Below are 17,362 nucleotides of genomic sequence, written 5' to 3' on the forward strand. Positions count from 1 at the left end.
TAGTTACTTAGGTAATAAACGTTTCTCAAACTTCTATTATCGGAATATTTTGACCGCTTAATCTCTATAGGTGATTTTGTTGTATATAATGTAGAAGCAAACAATTGACTGTGAACATAGAGCTCATATTGAGTTTACATTTCTGTCATGAGTAATATATCTAAACTATTCACCTTAACAACTTTAGTAAAGGTCAGTTAGGGTTTTCATGAAGAGGTAGAATAAAAAGTTATAATGTATGTGGCACAAAGTTTAAGATAAATTGAAATGTATCAATTATGGTAGGGACACAACCTTAAACAAACCATCCATTTAAGATAAAGACAGTCTTCTTTACCTAGTTTTGCTCTCTATCAATCTCCAAGGACAAACTGATCATGCCTTTATTGATGTTGACACAATATGGTAAGAATGAATGATTCTTAATTGATTTATGAACACAAAACAGCTTCTGCTCCCATGTACTCAAGAACACATACATTCACCTAATGACTAAACTTACATTAACCGTGCAACTACTGCTTAGTTACCTATTCCATCAATGTTTGATCCAAACAAGTTATTCTTTTAACCATTAAAACGTGTTATTCGTGGATTTTGAATACTCCACTCTCCTTGGGGCCTGTAGCATTGAACTGCGATTTTAGGATTTGCAAATCTGGAACAGATTTTGTGATTACTGAACAAAACCCTTTTTTAATAAATTGTGTGCATGAAGGCTAGGGGCTGCTGCCAATGTCTCATTGGCATGGCTAAAGAGCATGGGCAGTGAGGGTTTGGATGCCCACAGCGGGTTCGGATTCTGCTTCAGGTTGGGTGCAGGAGTTACATAATGCCAGGGGCTGCACCCACCATCTCCTGTGCACGATTGGAAGCTAAACACAGGGCGGGTTGAGGCTGGCTGTGTGCATAAATGAAGGTCAAAGGTAAGGGCCTGGGCCAACCCCTGCTGCGCATGACATGAGGTCGTTTACTACAGGAGGTTGCCACCTACGGCATGTTGTGCATAGGGCCTTGCAAAAGGTGTCAACTCCCACTGCTATAGGCCTAAGGCTATGCACTTTGGGGGTTGGTTGTGGATGTGCTATGTGATCAAAAACACTGAACTTCACTGAAGAACAACAAGGGTTCAAATGAAATTATGGTACATTTTGTTTGTAAGACCTTACAGAACATTTATAAAAACATAATTCCCTTAAAACACCCTGTTAGAGTGAAGACATAAATACTACACAAAATGTAAAACACAAGGAAATGTGAATTTATGGTTAGGAAAAGTACCCACAACTCATGCCTCTGTCACGGCCTGCTTATGACTTATGTATTTATATCCAAAGATATATATTATAAAGATGTGCATAAACGGTTGAGTTTGAATAATAAGCTATAAACCCATGAAATCTCAAAATGTGTGAAGTCATAAAATTCACAATTTGAAGTGGTACCTTCACCTTTTGCCCCCACTCTGCTGCTCTAACTCAACGTTAACTCAAACCCCTGCCCTACAGTCTTTGCAACATCTCACACATCTCAACCAAAAAGTAACACACTACACAGTCTAAATGATTGACCCCATAGGCAACCATCATACCGACATGAACCCACCATTATAAGGCAACCAACTTACATCATGCATCTACACATCCACAATTTACCAATGTTCTACATGTCAATCCAACAACTTCTTCATCCCATCATTCAACTTTTTCAAACACTGAAACACATCTATTTCCAAACTTTCTCGAGTAATAACAGAAGTGCAAGTTAAATATGGCATAGTGTGGCAGGTTTGGGACATGAGGTGATGTTAGGAACTTAATGATGAACTTTAATAATTTATAGTGACACTATAACTAACATATTAGATTGATTGTGTTTCAACTTGATTTTGTAGGTACTTTTATTGTTTTTGGCCTTTCTGTATTTGCATATGGTAGTTGATTTGTTGGAGTATCACACATATTAAACCATGATGATGGGGGTGCTGGTAGACGATGGTGGGTGTGTATTTTTATGACGGTTGTGTGGGTGTTGTGTGCATATATAATGATGTGTATTTTGCCGTATGATATTGGTTGTGTAAGTGTATGATACTGAGCGTGTTGGTCTGTCATGGTGGGTTATGCTGTCCTATCATGTAGGTTGTTGGGTTGGGGTGGATATATGATGGTTTGTTGGCATGTCATGTGGGTTGTAAGGATAAATATTCATGGCTGTGGCAGGATATGATGGTGGGTATGTTGGCCTATGGCAGAGGGTGTTTGGTATATTTTGTTGATACCCTCTGGCACTAAAGGTGGTGTCTCAGAAGTACCCACCCACAGGGCCAAAATGAAAAAGGAAACATTTTCGGCCTGTCCGTCTCATGGTACTCTCATAGGAGATTATGACTTTGAAAGGTTGTGCCTAGAGTCTGAAGATCAATGTTAAAGAGATATAGGAAAAAGCAGGACTCTAAAGCACTCCATAACAGCAAAAGTTAGGAGGAGAATAAAGTTTGATTTTGCATGCATAGAGAGAGATAAAAAACTCTTAGACCTAAGCCTTAACTTTTGCTATATACATTTTTAGCTATTTTAACAGAGTTGTTGGAATTCCCCAAAACACTCATTTTACACATAATTGGTTCCTGTCAATGCTGTCAGAGGTTTACTTAACATCTATAAAGCATGAGCATAAGCATTTCGCTGCAATGCGGATTGAACATTCGATCCGCTTTGGTAGGGTAAATATATAATTGATTGTGCTGCTTTTAAGGCGCAAACCCATGTGGAGACAGGGAAACACATTTTGGTGACTTGCCCAATTGCACAGGTCATTCAAGAATAAAGATGCATAAAATTGTGCTTCCATGAGCAGGAGGTCAAAAAATCTGCAGTTATCGAGGTTGCTTTTGAGCCTGTCTTGGTTGCTTTTGATCCCACTTTTAAAAACATAAGGTTAAACATGGAGCTTATTGAAGAAGCCAGAAAGTTATTGGAAAGATTATGGGTCAGGTGTACTAAGAATCAACACAAGAATCAAGACAAGAATCAAGTCACAAATTATATTCTGACATTTTGCAAAACGATTTTGATTTTGCAAACCGGACTGTGCACTGATAGGTTGGTTCACAAAGTTCCCATTGAGAGCTGTTCAAAATCCAACTCACATCATGAATATTAAGGATGTAGGATGGAACGTGTGACCATGGGCCTGATTTAGAACTTGGCGAATGGAATACTCTGTCACAAATGTGACGGATATTCCGTCCGCCATATTACAATCCCCATAGGACATAATGGGATCGTAAAACGGTGGATGGGATAGTTGCCACGTTTGTGACTGAGTATTCCCCCTCTGCCAAGTTCAAAATCAGGCCCTATATCTACTTGGAGGCACTCGCAGGAATGGCAGCATGCAAAGGTCAGCACACCACCATATCTGTGATTGCCTTTAAACAAAATAAGCTATTTTTAATGAAGCCCATTTCCTTAAAGGAAATGGGTCTGCATTTAAAGACAAAAGTTTATTTTTTATTTAAAAGTTTGTCTAGTGGACCACTACTTGTTCCCAAACAATTTTTCTTTTAACATTCACAATTACAAATTACCTACCACCTTCTATGGTCTATCATTAACTTTTCAATTGTTTGCAAACAGAATTGCAGTTGCAAACCATTGATGCATCAGATGCGGAATTGCAATTAGGATTCAACACCTAAAAACACGTCTTCCAGACTGAGATTTGTCATCTATTTCTAAACCCATTTATACAATTTCCACATGAAGTGGGACTGCATATTAGGATGATAGAACTTTAGGAGGTAGGGACTCAGTCTGTCTACGTCATCAGGTAATGTCAGCCCAATTCCTAGCTAGTTCACAGTGTCTCACCTAAACCCCTAACCTTCCCAGAGAAACATGATTTCGGCAACCTCACACATGTCCACTCTGATTCTCAAGGAAATCGTGGAAACATCTCTTTAAATTTTGTCGTCTGCTTATGCATGCCCAGGGTAAACACAGAAAAAATATGAATTAAGGTCTTCAAACCATTTATTTAAATATTCATATTCTTGCATTGAGCGAATGAGCTGCAATTATTAGGCAGATGAAACAAAGCAATGTAACCAGTATTACCAACATGGTGAACGGAATAAATCCAACAATGGCAATCCTATTTCATTTATGTTCCGATTTATTACAACCTACACTCTGAGTGAGAGCATAGCGGGTGTACCCCAGTCAGATCTCAAAGGGTAGCCCGAGCCACTGACACCTGGATAACTGGGCCAGGGAGTCGGTCTACGGTGAAGTTGGCAATCCTTCTCTGCAAGATGAAAGGTCAGTATCAGCAGAGCTGCATATCGAACACAGGATCCATTCCAGGACAATCAGAACCGGAGTGCTCCTCTGACCCGTGTGGGGCAGTGAACAGTTTTAATAATCAAAACCACACTATGTTAGAGGTGCAGCTCTGATGCAGTCAAATGTCTAGGATTCAGAAGGTGGCTCTAAACGGACAGCACAAGCACTAGGATATCTTGTTCTATGTTCTCAGCCTTGAACAGAGCGTACAGATTACATGATGAGGAAGGCTTACTGAAAACAAGTAGCATGTACAGTGTATTCTCAGAATAATATAGTGCAAGCATAAAACATATTAAACAACTTTGCTAAAACTAATGTCAGGCTAAATCATATAAAATATAAAACTGAAATGGAGAACCAAACTGGACCCAAGAAGGCCTCACAACACCAGACTGAGATTCAGCATCTACTTCTAAATTCATTTTGTGACAAGTCTTTACCAAATTTAAAAATGGATTTATAAAATGCAGAAAATCAACATTGCAGACGCAAACCCTCTAATTTTGCACATCACAGGGTTTGCCACCTTAAGATGCTTTACTACATGTGGCTCATTATTCTTTAAACACAGGGTGCATGCACACTGCAGAAGTCAATGAATATCCTTTATAAATAGCAAAAGGAATGTTGTTAGGGCCTGGGGCAGTATTAGTGTTCATGATTTTAGATTAGTTAACACCTTGACACCTGCTATATCAAACAATTCCATCCACCAGCACTTAGGCCACGAGTAGAGGGCCAAGTTACGAGGACCTGCTTATGTATAGAGTTCGGTAGCATAAGATGTTGGTTGCATGCACTTAAAATGATGCATATGTTGGAAATGGCTGTGAGTGTCGTGCTTTATGAAGTGGTTGTCTCAACATATGATGATGGTTGTGCTGGTCTATCGTGGTGGACATGTTGACCTATGATCTTGGTTGTGTGAGCTTACAATGAAGGTAGTGTTGGCATATGATGTGGGGTTGTTGCCATTTGAAACTATGTAAAAATCTATGAAGAACAGTGTGTTGCCATCAGATGGTGGTTGTTTGGAAATATGATAGCTGTTGTCTTGGTGTAAGTTAATGGGTGTGGCACGGATGCTGGACTTTGGTGATCATAATGATGACGTAATCGTAACCATGGTGGCAATGGTAGTGACAGTGACAAAGGGTGGACATGGTGGTGCTTTTGAGGGTTTTTGTGGATGTAATGGTTTTTGTAATGATGGAGGAGGTAATGTGATGTGGTGAGAGTGGGGGTGTTTGTTTCAATGGTGGTGGTTGTAGTGATGCTGACAGTAACGGATGTAGTGGTGGTAATAGTGGTGGGAGTTGTGGTAATAGTAGTGGGGTGATGCCGATGATGGTAGTAAATTCAGTGATAATATTGGTAGTGCTAAATGTGATACAAATGGCAGTGGTGACATTAGTGCGACCTCTAAAGGCTGACTCTGGGGACTTTCTGTAAGCCAGTGGTTCCCAACCTTTTGACTTCTGTGGCCCCCCACGTTATCCTTAATGGAGCCCGGGGACTCCTACTGAATCTTTCTGGAATCCTAGGACCCCCCCCCCCCAACATTGAGTCCTAACTGAAAGCTGGGGACCTAATTTGTTAATATTATTTAATTTTCTAAGCAGTTACAGACCCCCTGAGGAGGCTCCACAGACCCCCAGGTATACCCGGACCACAGTTTGGGAACCACTGATCTAAGCCACTGATATTTTTCAAAATCTTTCCCAATTTTTCCTGTTAGGACTTTTGCACTCAAACTGCTTTGCTACCAAAACTGCATTTTACACTGTTACTGATGTACTGATCAGCTGCAGTGCAAAATCATAATTTAAAGGGACTCCTTAATAAATAATTTAAAAAGCAGGAATGGATTTCATTGAGGAACAGTAGCTCTGTTATTTATCTTGGTAGTGCAAAGCAATCGTCCTGTTCAAGCACAAAAACAAGAAAGTCCTTCAGATGCACAAGTAGGATTTAATTTTTTGGGACAAAATTTAAGCTGCTAAGGAAAAGCTACCCTGGGAGTCAAGACTGACACGTAGGGCACCATAAGCACTGATATCAAACCTAGTGAAAGTAAAAGAAGCTATAGCCTTGAGGCTCTGGCTGTTTTCATTGTAATTGGTGCTTGGGGGTCTGCCCGGCATGTATGGCATTAGGAGAGGTTCTGTTGGAAAGGGGACGATGTCCCCTTTGCAATTGTACACCTGCAGAGAGGATTCTTGCTCAGGGATTGCAGCAGGGAAGTGGGGATCTACCTGCCAGAGGACCAGAAATATGAAAGATGGGATGAGTGGCTTCCTAGAAATGTGCAGTTACTCCACCCACCCACAAAGTCCTCCAAACGTCTTTCTGCTCCCCTGTGGTGTGGCTGCAATATTCTGGCTCCTCATCAGCTAGCATCTAGAGGGTGTTGTAGATTGCCTGGTTTCCAGTATATTGTCTTACTAGAATACATTGCACATATAAAAGAAATGCTTAAATGACCAATTTCCTCTTTTATTCACAGGGAATGGCTGCAGCATTTCATAGAAGAGTTGGCCAGCACCCATGGAAACCTACCACACCTAGGCATTTAGGGAACCACCTGAATACAGGGTAGTGTAGATTGTGTGGCGACAAGCACCTGCTCATACCCAAAATGTCCAAAGTATTGGTCATAAAAGGTAATTTCCCCAAATTTAGATGAAACTCACATCACAGATAGGGTCCAAAACATAACATTGTGAAGACCACATGGACTTAACATTGACTTCACACGTTCCAAGTTTCAATTGGTTCATGTCACAGGTAAAAAACAAAAAAAACTCCAAGCAGAAGTGTGGTAATGATCAAGGTTAGGGCATTTTTCAAATCCTGCAAATTTTAGACCTTTGTCTCACATAAATAAAAGGAAACCCTGTGACTTTAACAAAGTTTGACCTTTATAGGACATTCTGTCTAGGAGAAATAAAAGGGATTCTTGAATGCCATACCAAGTTGTACTCCACAGGATGTCTAGTTTTCAAAAACGTATGGTGTTTGAATTTTTCCCTATAAGTTGGCCTACCCCTGGCTCAAATACCACAGCTAGTCGCATCTCCAAAAAGACAGAAATTTATTGGAAAAATCTTGAATACTTCAAGATGCATATTGAGGATGTACCTTTTGCAGCTGATAATCCCTCCAACACAAATGGGGTACCATTTTAATCTGGAGAAGAATAGATATGTTGTCAATTCCTACATTCCTTAACGAAAATGTCTGGAAAATATGTGCTTTTGCCCAAAGTTTCCAAGGCATTCTCAGCAAGAAATCATGTTGAGATCCTTATACGCCACACTACTCCTGATCCCCCAAGCTGTTTAGTATTCACAAATGTTCACAGAGGGTCGGTAGATTCCCTGGGTGTCAGCTGATTAAATACTGCAGTTATCCAAATCAACAGAGAGACTGAAATTTCAAAGAAAATGTGTAATGTCTCCAAGTTGCCTTTTAGGGCTTTCTTGTCACTAGTGCTAGGCCCACACACACAAGTGGAGTACAGATCTTATTGGGAATAGTGTGGGAATACAGAACAGTAGGACATTTGTTATTTTCAAATGGAATTCCCAATTTTGGGCTTCCAAATATGCAAAATACCCTCCGAATCACAAGATATAATGCATAATCTCGAATTTAGAGGCATGCAACTAACGTTTTCCTAAACTATGAATCTCGGGAATGTTTAAAAAATGCTTATCTTTTCTTTCAATCTTAGGATTTTACCCTATGAACTGATGCATAGTCGGTACACAGTTAAAATTAATTCTAAGGTTCAGCTCAGATGATGGCTCTGGATGTCAGGTAAATACAACTAATGATGACTATATATTCCTATGACCAGAAGAGTCTGATATAGGTAGTGGTATATAACTTCTGTAGATAGGGCATCGGGGCAAAACATTACAGATGAAAACATTGTCACTTATTCTGTTTTTCCCTACTTACTTCCATTAGTATTTGATTTCAAGAATTAGTTTAGTTGGGATAATGTGAGTGTGCTGCAACAATGACCCCTTGTTGAATTCAGAATTGTGTTTACTGTACAGCTTTCCGGGATCACCCACTGGATTCACACCTCTTTGCTCCACAATCTGCAAGTAGATGGAAACTGCAAAAACCAAAAATCTTAAATATTGCTACAAATTAGAAAATTGCAAAAACTGTGTAAAAGTGATTTATTTGACAGCTTTACATTCTCATGAAGGCTGTGCTGAGCATGATGTTCACACAGCAAACCTTTTCTTGATGCCAGTTTTCAGGAATAAAATAGTAGTAGGGAAGCCTCAGCTTTTAAGGGATTAAAGCAGCCCTTTAACTTAAATGTGTAAAAAGCAGTGAAAAAAATAAAAGCTGCCATTCAGTTGTTTACATCAGAAGAATATGTTGTGGCCCATTCTCTCCTCTCCTAATGCCAAACATACACATTCAGTAGGCGGAAGCTGATCTACGAGAGCAGCTCTCAATTTACATATAGAACATCATCCCACTTAGGTTGTTGGTATCCCATCAACAATTTGAAACCACCCTAGGGTTGCCAAGTAATTTACACATCCCATTGAAATTCGACAGAAGGACAAGGACATCACTTTTAGTCCCTTTACACAAACTGTATCCGAATCATTCATGAAGAGCACTTTACAAGCCGTAAAGTCATTTCTGATTTGCAATGTGTCCTTTGCACCTAGCAACTTTGTTTTTTGCTCACAAAGGCCCTCATTACAACCCTGGCGGTCGTTGTTAAAGCGGCGATAATACCACCAACAGGCCGGCTGTAAAAAAAAAATGGGGTATGGACCCTGGCGGTTACCGCCATCCAACACCGCCACTTTAACACTCCGACCGCCATGGCGGTAGCAACAAACACCGCGGCGGACACCGCCAACAGACAGGTAGAAGACAATGTACCGCCCACACTATTACAAGGCACCAATCCGCCAGCTTTTCCGGGGCGGTACCAACGCCATCAAAAGCACGGTGGAAACAGTCTTTGGAAGGGAAACCACTCACCTCAAGACACTCAACGAAGAACCAGGACGCCATGGAGCCCGAACTACAGGTCCTGCCCATGTTGCTGTATCTCTTAATACACCACGAAGAGGAAAGAAGGCGGAGGCGGAGACGACCACCACGGTGAATACTGCACCTAGCACACAGGGGAGGGAAGATGGGAAAAGAGAGTGACACACACATGCAAAACACAACACCCCCCACCCACAACAACATAAACACACACCTATCCAATAACATCACAGCTACACCCCGTCACCTCCTGGAAGAACGCAAGGACCAAACGAAATGAGTTTAACTAGTGTAATATTCGAACAATCAGATAGCCCAAGAGAACAGCAAATAATCAGCAGACACAAATATTTACAGCAAGCACACAAGTCCGTACACTGTCCCATGAAATGTCTGTGGACCAGTGGTCCAAAAAAGCATGGGCAAAGCCCACACATGACACCTGCCTCAAAACGGACAGAACACTGCAGGGGCATCAGGTTGATAAAAAAACAGGCACCTCAGGGGGAGAGGGGCGCACCTCAGCCGGATGATGGTACGACGCCACTGCTCTTCGAGGGGGCTCCATGCCCACTGCTTGCTCCTGGGGAGTGCAAAGCCACAGTCTCCCAAGTCTCTCAAGTGGGTGCACTGCCCACTGCTTGGTCCTGGGGAGTGCAAAGCCAGAGTCTCTCAAGTGGGTGGTTTGCCCACTGCTTGGTCCTGGGGAGTGCAAAGCCACAGTCTCTCAAGTGGATGGTTTGCCCACTGCTTGGTCCTGGGGAGTGCAAAGCCACAGTCTCTCAAGTGGGTGGTTTGCCCACTGCTTGGTCCTGGGGAGTGCAAAGCCACAGTCTCTCAGGTCTCTCAAGTGGGTGCACTGCCCACTGCTTGGTCCTGGGGAGTGCAAAGCCACAGACTCTCAAGTGGGTGGTTTGCCCACTGCTTGGTCCTGGGGAGTGCAAAGCCACAGTCTCTCAAGTCGGTGACATGTTCCACTGGTTCTGGAGGGGGCTTGGTGCTCAGAGTGCTTCATCCTGCCAAAGACTATGTTAGTGGATGTTTTTCTCCACTGGTTCTGGAGGGGGCTTTGTGCCCAGGGTGCTTTATCCTGCCAAGGACTGTGTTAGTGGATGCTTTTCCCCACTGGTTCTGGAGGGGGCTTTGTGCCCAGTGATGCTGCACCTGGGGTGTGGCATGTTGACTTCGTCTCACCTGGGTGTCACAGCCACGTGAAGTACCCGGAACAGGTAGCATGATACTCCATGGAGGCAGACCCGCACTCCATCCTGCGGCGACTTGGGCTGCCCATTGCTGGTTCGTGTCAGAGCTGGAAGTGGTGTCTCAAGTGGCGTGTCCAAGGTCCAGGACGTCACCTGCAGACTCTGACAGCTGCGCACTGGGGATGGGGCTGACGTCCGACAGAGTGGCATCGGCTGTGCACGTGGTGGTGCTGATGGTGGTGCAGGCGGCGGTGGCTGCGGCGAAGATGCTGCCAGTGCTGGTCTTGGTGCAAGTGACTGTTGGGGTGGATGGAGACACCATACCGTCTCTGGCAGCCTCGAATGGCTGATCCTTGGGAAGGATGCTGCAGACTGACGTTGTGGCAGTGGCGGTCAGAGCGGCGGTGGTGACTGTGGTGCATGTGGCTGCCATCCCTGATGATTTGGTGGTCACCAGCCCCTCCCCAGGTGACATCGTGCCCAGAGGTAATGTGCCCTTTGGCTTGTGGCCCTTCCCCATCTTGACAGCCGCTGCAGGGACTTTGGCACTGTCCACTCTATGTTGTGTGCGAGGCCTTGCTGGGTGGGTGGTGTGACTATCCCCTGCTGGAAGCGGGTCCCTTTTTGAGCTTTGCAGGTGGTGGAATATGGTGGTCCTTCTTTTCTGTCGGTGGCACACTGGCAGCTCTGACGGGTGCCCCCTTTGACCGTACTGGAGTAGCAGGGACCACAGCGAATGCAGATTTGGTGGCTGAGGTTCTGGGCTGGGATCTAGACATCCTGGCCCTAGGAGAAGGACGGGGGGGAGGTGTAGGGAAGAGGTCCAGGTTAGCTAGGTACATTCTTTTGGACACACTGGGATGGGAAGATGGAGGGGGTTTGGGAGTGGAGGAAGAGGTAGTGGTTGTAGGAGGTGTACGTCTGTTGAGTTTGGGTGAAGGTGCATGGGTTGGAGGCTGTTGTGAGGTGGATGGGTGCTGAGTGGGTGTGTGCCTGCGTTTGTGTACTTTGGGAGGAGGGCTCAAAGACGCACTGGGAGAAGACACAGGGCACGAGTGAATGGTAGTGGGGGTGGTGATTTCACATGAGCGGTGTGTAGTGATGGGCGTGCTGGTGATAGAGGTAGTGGCTGAGGATGTAGTACATGCAGGTGTGAGTGGAGACGAGACTGGGAAGGAGGTGGAGGACGTGGAGGAGGGGGACACAGTGGAGGCAGTGGATGTTGGTGTGTCTGCATGGGTATGGTGCTTGTGTGAGTGCCTGTGGGATGTGTGGTGCTTATGTTTGTCTGAGCCACTTTTGTGTGTTGATGTGTGTGCATGCTGGTCTGATTGGCTTGGGATAGGCTGAGGTAGAGGGGATTGGGTCTGGGTAGTGGAAGTTGGAGGGGGGAGGCTGGACACAGGGACAATGGCTGCCATCAGTGCAGAGGCCAGAGCCTGAAATGCTCTCTGTTGGGCCGCCAGAATGAATGCCCTCCAGGTATGCATTTGTTTGCTGCAAATGCCTCTCGACATCCTGGATGGCATACAGAGTGGTTGACTGCCCAACAGTGAGGGATCTCAGGAGGTCAATAACCTCCTCACTGAGGGCAGCAGGGCTGACTTGGGCAGGGCCTGAGGTGCCTGGGTTAGAAGGAGATGCCCACCCTCCTGGGTGAGCAGGCACGGGAAACACGCTTAGGGCCTGCTGGGAAGTCGGTGCTGGTAGGGGGGGTGGCGGCTGTACCTGTAGTTGCGGTGGGCACAGAGGTGCTCGCCACCGCAAGAGAGCTCCTATCAGATGAGGAGTCGCTGTCGCTGGTGTCCCCTCCTGTCCCGTCATGGAGCTCCCCTCGCCCTCCGTCCCACTGGTGCCTTCACCTTCCATGGATTCATTCTCCTGGGCCATGTGGGAGAGGTTCCCTCCGTCTCTGGTGCCTCTGCTCCTCCGCCAGATGATGCTAATGCACACAAGGACAGGGTGACAAAACAAGAAGGGGGAAAGACAGGGGAGACACATGGTCAATGCCAGCAACACCACTTCCGTTGGCGGACACATCACACAGGGAGCAGCCCTATGCACTAGGCCATGCACTAGCAGTTATTAGGAAAATCACCTGCCCATGGGGGACTATGCCGAATACCATTTGCTGCACACCTGGAACCCACAGGAGCCTGACTAGTTGTAGATGCCCACTACCAATATTGGGGTTGGAGTGCCTCAGAGCCTGCCTAACAAGGGACCTACCCTACCAAGTTTTCCCTGGCCTAGGGAAACCCACAGCCCATATCCCCCACCCAGACACCTCATAAAGCACACAGAGTCAGCTGAATTAGACTGTACTCACCCCCTTGTGGCTGCTGTGATGCCCTCAAGCGCCCATCCAACTCCGGATAGGCCAACGCCAGGATCCAGAACATCAGGGGGGTCATGGTGCGACGTGCACCTCTTCCACGTTGGGTGGCCATCCCAAGCTGGGCCACCACCGTCTTCTTGCTCTAGCGGCGCATGTCCTCCCATCTCTTGCGGCAGTGGGTGCTCCGTCTATGATAGACCCCCAGGGTCCGCACTTCCTTGGCGAAGGCACACCAAATACCCTTCTTCTGGTAGGGCGCTGACCTAGAGGAAAGGTACAGGATGAAAGGAAATTACTCTCCCGTGCGAACCGTCATACTCATTGCCGACCAGTTCCCACCCATGCCCTGACGCACATACGCTCACCATCCTCACATGTAGGCCTCAGCCCCCCCCACACCATGTATCTTGTATCTTCCATCCACACCACTCCATACATTCATGGCCCACGCATCATGCTCACAGTGTAATCACCTGTTTGTCTGGAGGACCATAGAGTAGCGTGTACTGGGGGAGGAGCCCGTCCTCCAGTTTGTCCAACTCCTCCGCTGTGAAGGCAGGGGCCCTTTCCCCAGACACATGAGCCATTGTCGCTTTCAGACTGAGGTCACAGCAGCACTTGCAGTGTAGGTCCTCTCCTGTTGAAGGTCAGGTATCAAGTGAGTGAACAGATAGAAAATTGCAGTCATGACGGTGGTGCGTACCGTCACCGCCAGCGTACCTCGTCATTGGCTCCTGGAACCCATAGGGCCCAATGATTACCAATGCTAAATTGCGTGGCGGTCTTCGACCGCCTACCGCAACACTGCACTACGCCAGCGCCGTTACCTCATTTCCCCTTGTCCCTCCTTACAGGTCAGGCAGCCACCATTTCAGGGGGGCCCATGGCATGGCACCTAACTGCGTCACAACACGTTTTGGCAGAAATACGGATAAAGTACGCCACACACGGATTTACTCACATTACAGCAAAAACACTTGTGCAACCTATGTGGTACATGACCCTCTGCTCACCCTTCGGCTCCATAGGGCACATCCGCTAGGGCAGATGATGAGATGACGTCATCCTCCGGTGGACAGACCCCTGGTGGATCTGTCGACAATGGAAGACAGACACATCATTATCACCTACAGACTTGATCATGCCACAATCCAAGAACTGTGTGCCCAATTGGAGCCAGACCTGATGTCAGCTATCCGCCATCCCACAGGAATTCCCCCTCTAGTGCAGGTCCTGTCAGTGCTCCATTTCCTGGCAAGTGGCTCCTTTCAAACTACAGTGGCCATGGCATCAGGGATGTCTCAGCCAATGTTTTCTAACTTGTTGACCAGAGTTTTGTCAGCCCTGCTGAAACACATGCGCAGCTGCACCGTATTCCCCCAGGTGGAGGATTCGCCCACAGTGAAAGCTGACTTCAATGCCCTGGGACATATCCCTAACATAATTGGTGCCATTGATGGTACACATGTGGCATTTGCCCCCCCCCACAGAAATGAACAGGTGTACAGAAATCGAAAAAGCTACCACTCTATGAATGTGCAGATGGTGTGTTTGGCAGTCCAGTACATCTCTCATGTGAATGCCAAATATCCTGGCTCTGTGCATGACGCTTACATTTTGAAGAATAGCGGCATCCCTTGTGTGATGGGCCAACTCCAGAGGCACTGGGTGTGGCTAATAGGTGAGGCCAAGGTCCCCACACAGTATAAATAGGTGTCTGGGTATGGGGTAGTCACTAAGGGTTAGTGTGTGTCTAACAGATTTGCGTCGACATTTGCAGGTGACTCTGGTTACCCCAGCCTCTCACGGCTACTGACACCAATGAGGAATGCCAGGACAAGGGCAGAGGGATGCTACAATGAAGCACATGGGTGAACTAGGCGTATTATTGAGCGGACTTTCGGCCTCCTGAAGGCCAGATTCCGATGCCTCCATCTAACAGGTGGCTCCCTATACTACTCACCGAAGAAGGTGTGCCAGATAATCGTGACTTGCTGCATGTTGCACAACCTGGCTTTGCGACGCCAGGTGCCTTTTCTGCAGGAGGATGGGCCTGATGATGGTATTGTGGCAGCTGTGTAGCCTGTGGACAGTGAGGAAGAGGAGGCAGAGGAAGAAGATATTGACAACCGAAACAACATCATCATGCAGTACTTCCAGTGAGACACAGGTAAGAGACTGGCACTGGTCATCTCATATCTGACTAATGTAGGACATTGTATAAGTCAGCCTCTTAACCTCTGTGTATGGACACTGACAGTTCACTTTGGCTTTCCATTTCACAGATCTGGGTACTTCATTCTGCCTTCTGCTATATTTACTGCTGCCCAACAACTGTCATACATTGGTATGTGCAAATGAACATTTAAATTGATATTTGTGGATGAAGTTATAATTATACATTTGTGAAAGTACAGACTGACTCCAGATTGCTTTGTGATTCAAGGGTGTTTATTTATGGGCTAATGTGTATAGGGGTATGTGCAAGGGTCTGGGGTGATGGTGGAGAAAGGTCCATAGTAGAGTCCAGTCTCTCGGTATCACAGGTGCGTTGTCCAATGGGGCACAGGAAGTGGAGCAATTTCAGTTCACGGTGGACAGGGTGACAGAGTGGGACACAAAGGTGACAATCAGGAGAGTCTTATTTCCTGGCGGGGGTCTTGGCAATGTTCTCTGTCTTTTGCCTGGATCGCAGGGAGCGTTTGCGGGGTGGTTCTCCTGCAGGGGGTGGGGTGCTGGTGACCTGTTGGTCCTGTGGCGGGACCTCCTGTCTACTAGCGCCGGCGGGCATGGAAGGCTGTTCATCGTTCGGGCTGGTGTCAGGGGCCCGGTGATATGCCACTGTCTCCCTCATGGTGTTGGCCATGTCTGCTAGCACCCTTGCAATGGTGGCCAGGGTGGTGTTAATGGACTTCAATTCCTCCCTGATCCCCAGGTACTGTCCCTCCTGCAGCCGCTGGGTCTCCTGAAACTTGGCCAGTACCGTGCGCATGGTCTCCTGGGAATGGTGGTTTGCTCCCATGATGTTTGATAGTGCCTCATGGAGGGTCGGATCCCTGGGCCTTTCCTCCCCCTGTCGCACAGCAGCCCTCCCAGCTTCCCTGTTATCCTGTGCAATTGTCCCCTGAACCGTGTGCCCACTGCCACTGACCCCAGGTCCCTGATTTGGTTGGGTTAGTGGGTTTGCCTGGGATCCCTGTAGTGGTGGACACACTGCTGATTGACGTGTCCTGGGGACAGTGGCATGGGCCTGCTGGGTGGGTGCTGTGGTGGTGTTTCCTGAGAGGGGAGGTTCTGTGGTGGGTTGGGACTGTGGCAGGGGAACCAACTGTCCAGAGGTCCCTGATGGGCCGGGTTGGTCATCTTGATCCAGGCGTGCAGAGCTGCTGTCAGCACTGTGGGCCTCTTCTGTGGGGGGGGGGGCTGGATATGGCTGGCACCTCCTGTCCGGTGACATTGTGTAGGGGTCCTGTTGGGGTGTAAATGCATTGTAATCGTATCTGTGTGTGCCATCTTGTGCAGTGGGTGTGTTTCCCTCTATTACCGTGCTTGCAATATCGCCTTGGCCATTGTGTGAGTGGTGATTGTGTGCCCTTGTTGAGTCTCTCCCTTGGACATGCTTTGGTGATGGGTGTCCATGCAGGTCTGTGATGGCTGTCCATGCATTGGTGTAACATGCAGGGCTTGGTATTGGGATGGGTGGGTTGTGATAATGGGGTATATGTGAGGTGGTGGAGTGATGGGTGTGAGGGTAGGGGTGGGTGTTTGTGGTGGCATGCAGGTAGGGATGGGGGATATAGTAGTAAAGATTTGCCTTACCAGAGTCCAGTCCTCCTGCTACTCCTGCGAGGCCCTCAGGATCCATTATTGCCAAGATTTGCTCCTCCCATGTTGTTAGTTGTGGGAGAGGAGGTGGGGGTCCACTGCCAGTCATCTGTACGGCTACCTGGTGTCTGGATACCACGGAACGTACCTTCCCCTGTAGGTCGTTCCACCTCTTCCTGATGTCATCCCGTGTTCTTGGATGCTGTCCCACTGCATTGACCCTGTTGACAATTCTCTGCCATAGCTCCATTTTCCTAACAATGGATGTCTGCTACACCTGTGATCCGAATAGCTGTGGCCCTACCCGGATGATTTTCTCCACAATGACCCTGAGCTCCTCCTCAGAAAACCTGGGGTGTCTTTGAGGTGCCATGATGTGGTGTGAGTGATGTGTGAGGTGATGTTTTGGGGTATGTGGTGTTTTGTGCGTGGATGGTGTATGAGTGATGGTGTGTGCCTCTGGATGCTGGTGTGGCATTGCTTTTCTGTCCCTCTGCTTCTTCAAAAACAATTATTGTGAAAGGTTGTGGGTAATGTGGGTGTGTGTTTTATATTGGATTGGGTGTGTGGGTGTGGTGTGTGTATGTGTGTCAGGTGTGTGTATT

The 17,362-nt window shown here is 46.8% G+C and overlaps 1 protein-coding gene across 1 annotated transcript in view; it reads left to right on the forward strand.

Moving 5' to 3' along the window:
- The first annotated feature begins 9,411 nt into the window (after positions 1 to 9,411).
- LOC138267214 (extracellular calcium-sensing receptor-like) overlaps positions 9,412 to 17,362 on the forward strand; it is a 72,158-nt gene continuing 64,207 nt past the window's right edge. The window contains exon 1 of the mRNA XM_069216069.1: positions 9,412 to 9,503. Within this exon, the coding sequence (XP_069072170.1) occupies positions 9,412 to 9,503 (92 nt within the window). The remainder of the gene's footprint in view (positions 9,504 to 17,362) is intronic.

The sequence above is a fragment of the Pleurodeles waltl genome, chromosome 12 (genome assembly GCF_031143425.1).
Source record: "Pleurodeles waltl isolate 20211129_DDA chromosome 12, aPleWal1.hap1.20221129, whole genome shotgun sequence".
NCBI classification, from domain to species: Eukaryota; Metazoa; Chordata; class Amphibia; order Caudata; family Salamandridae; genus Pleurodeles; species Pleurodeles waltl.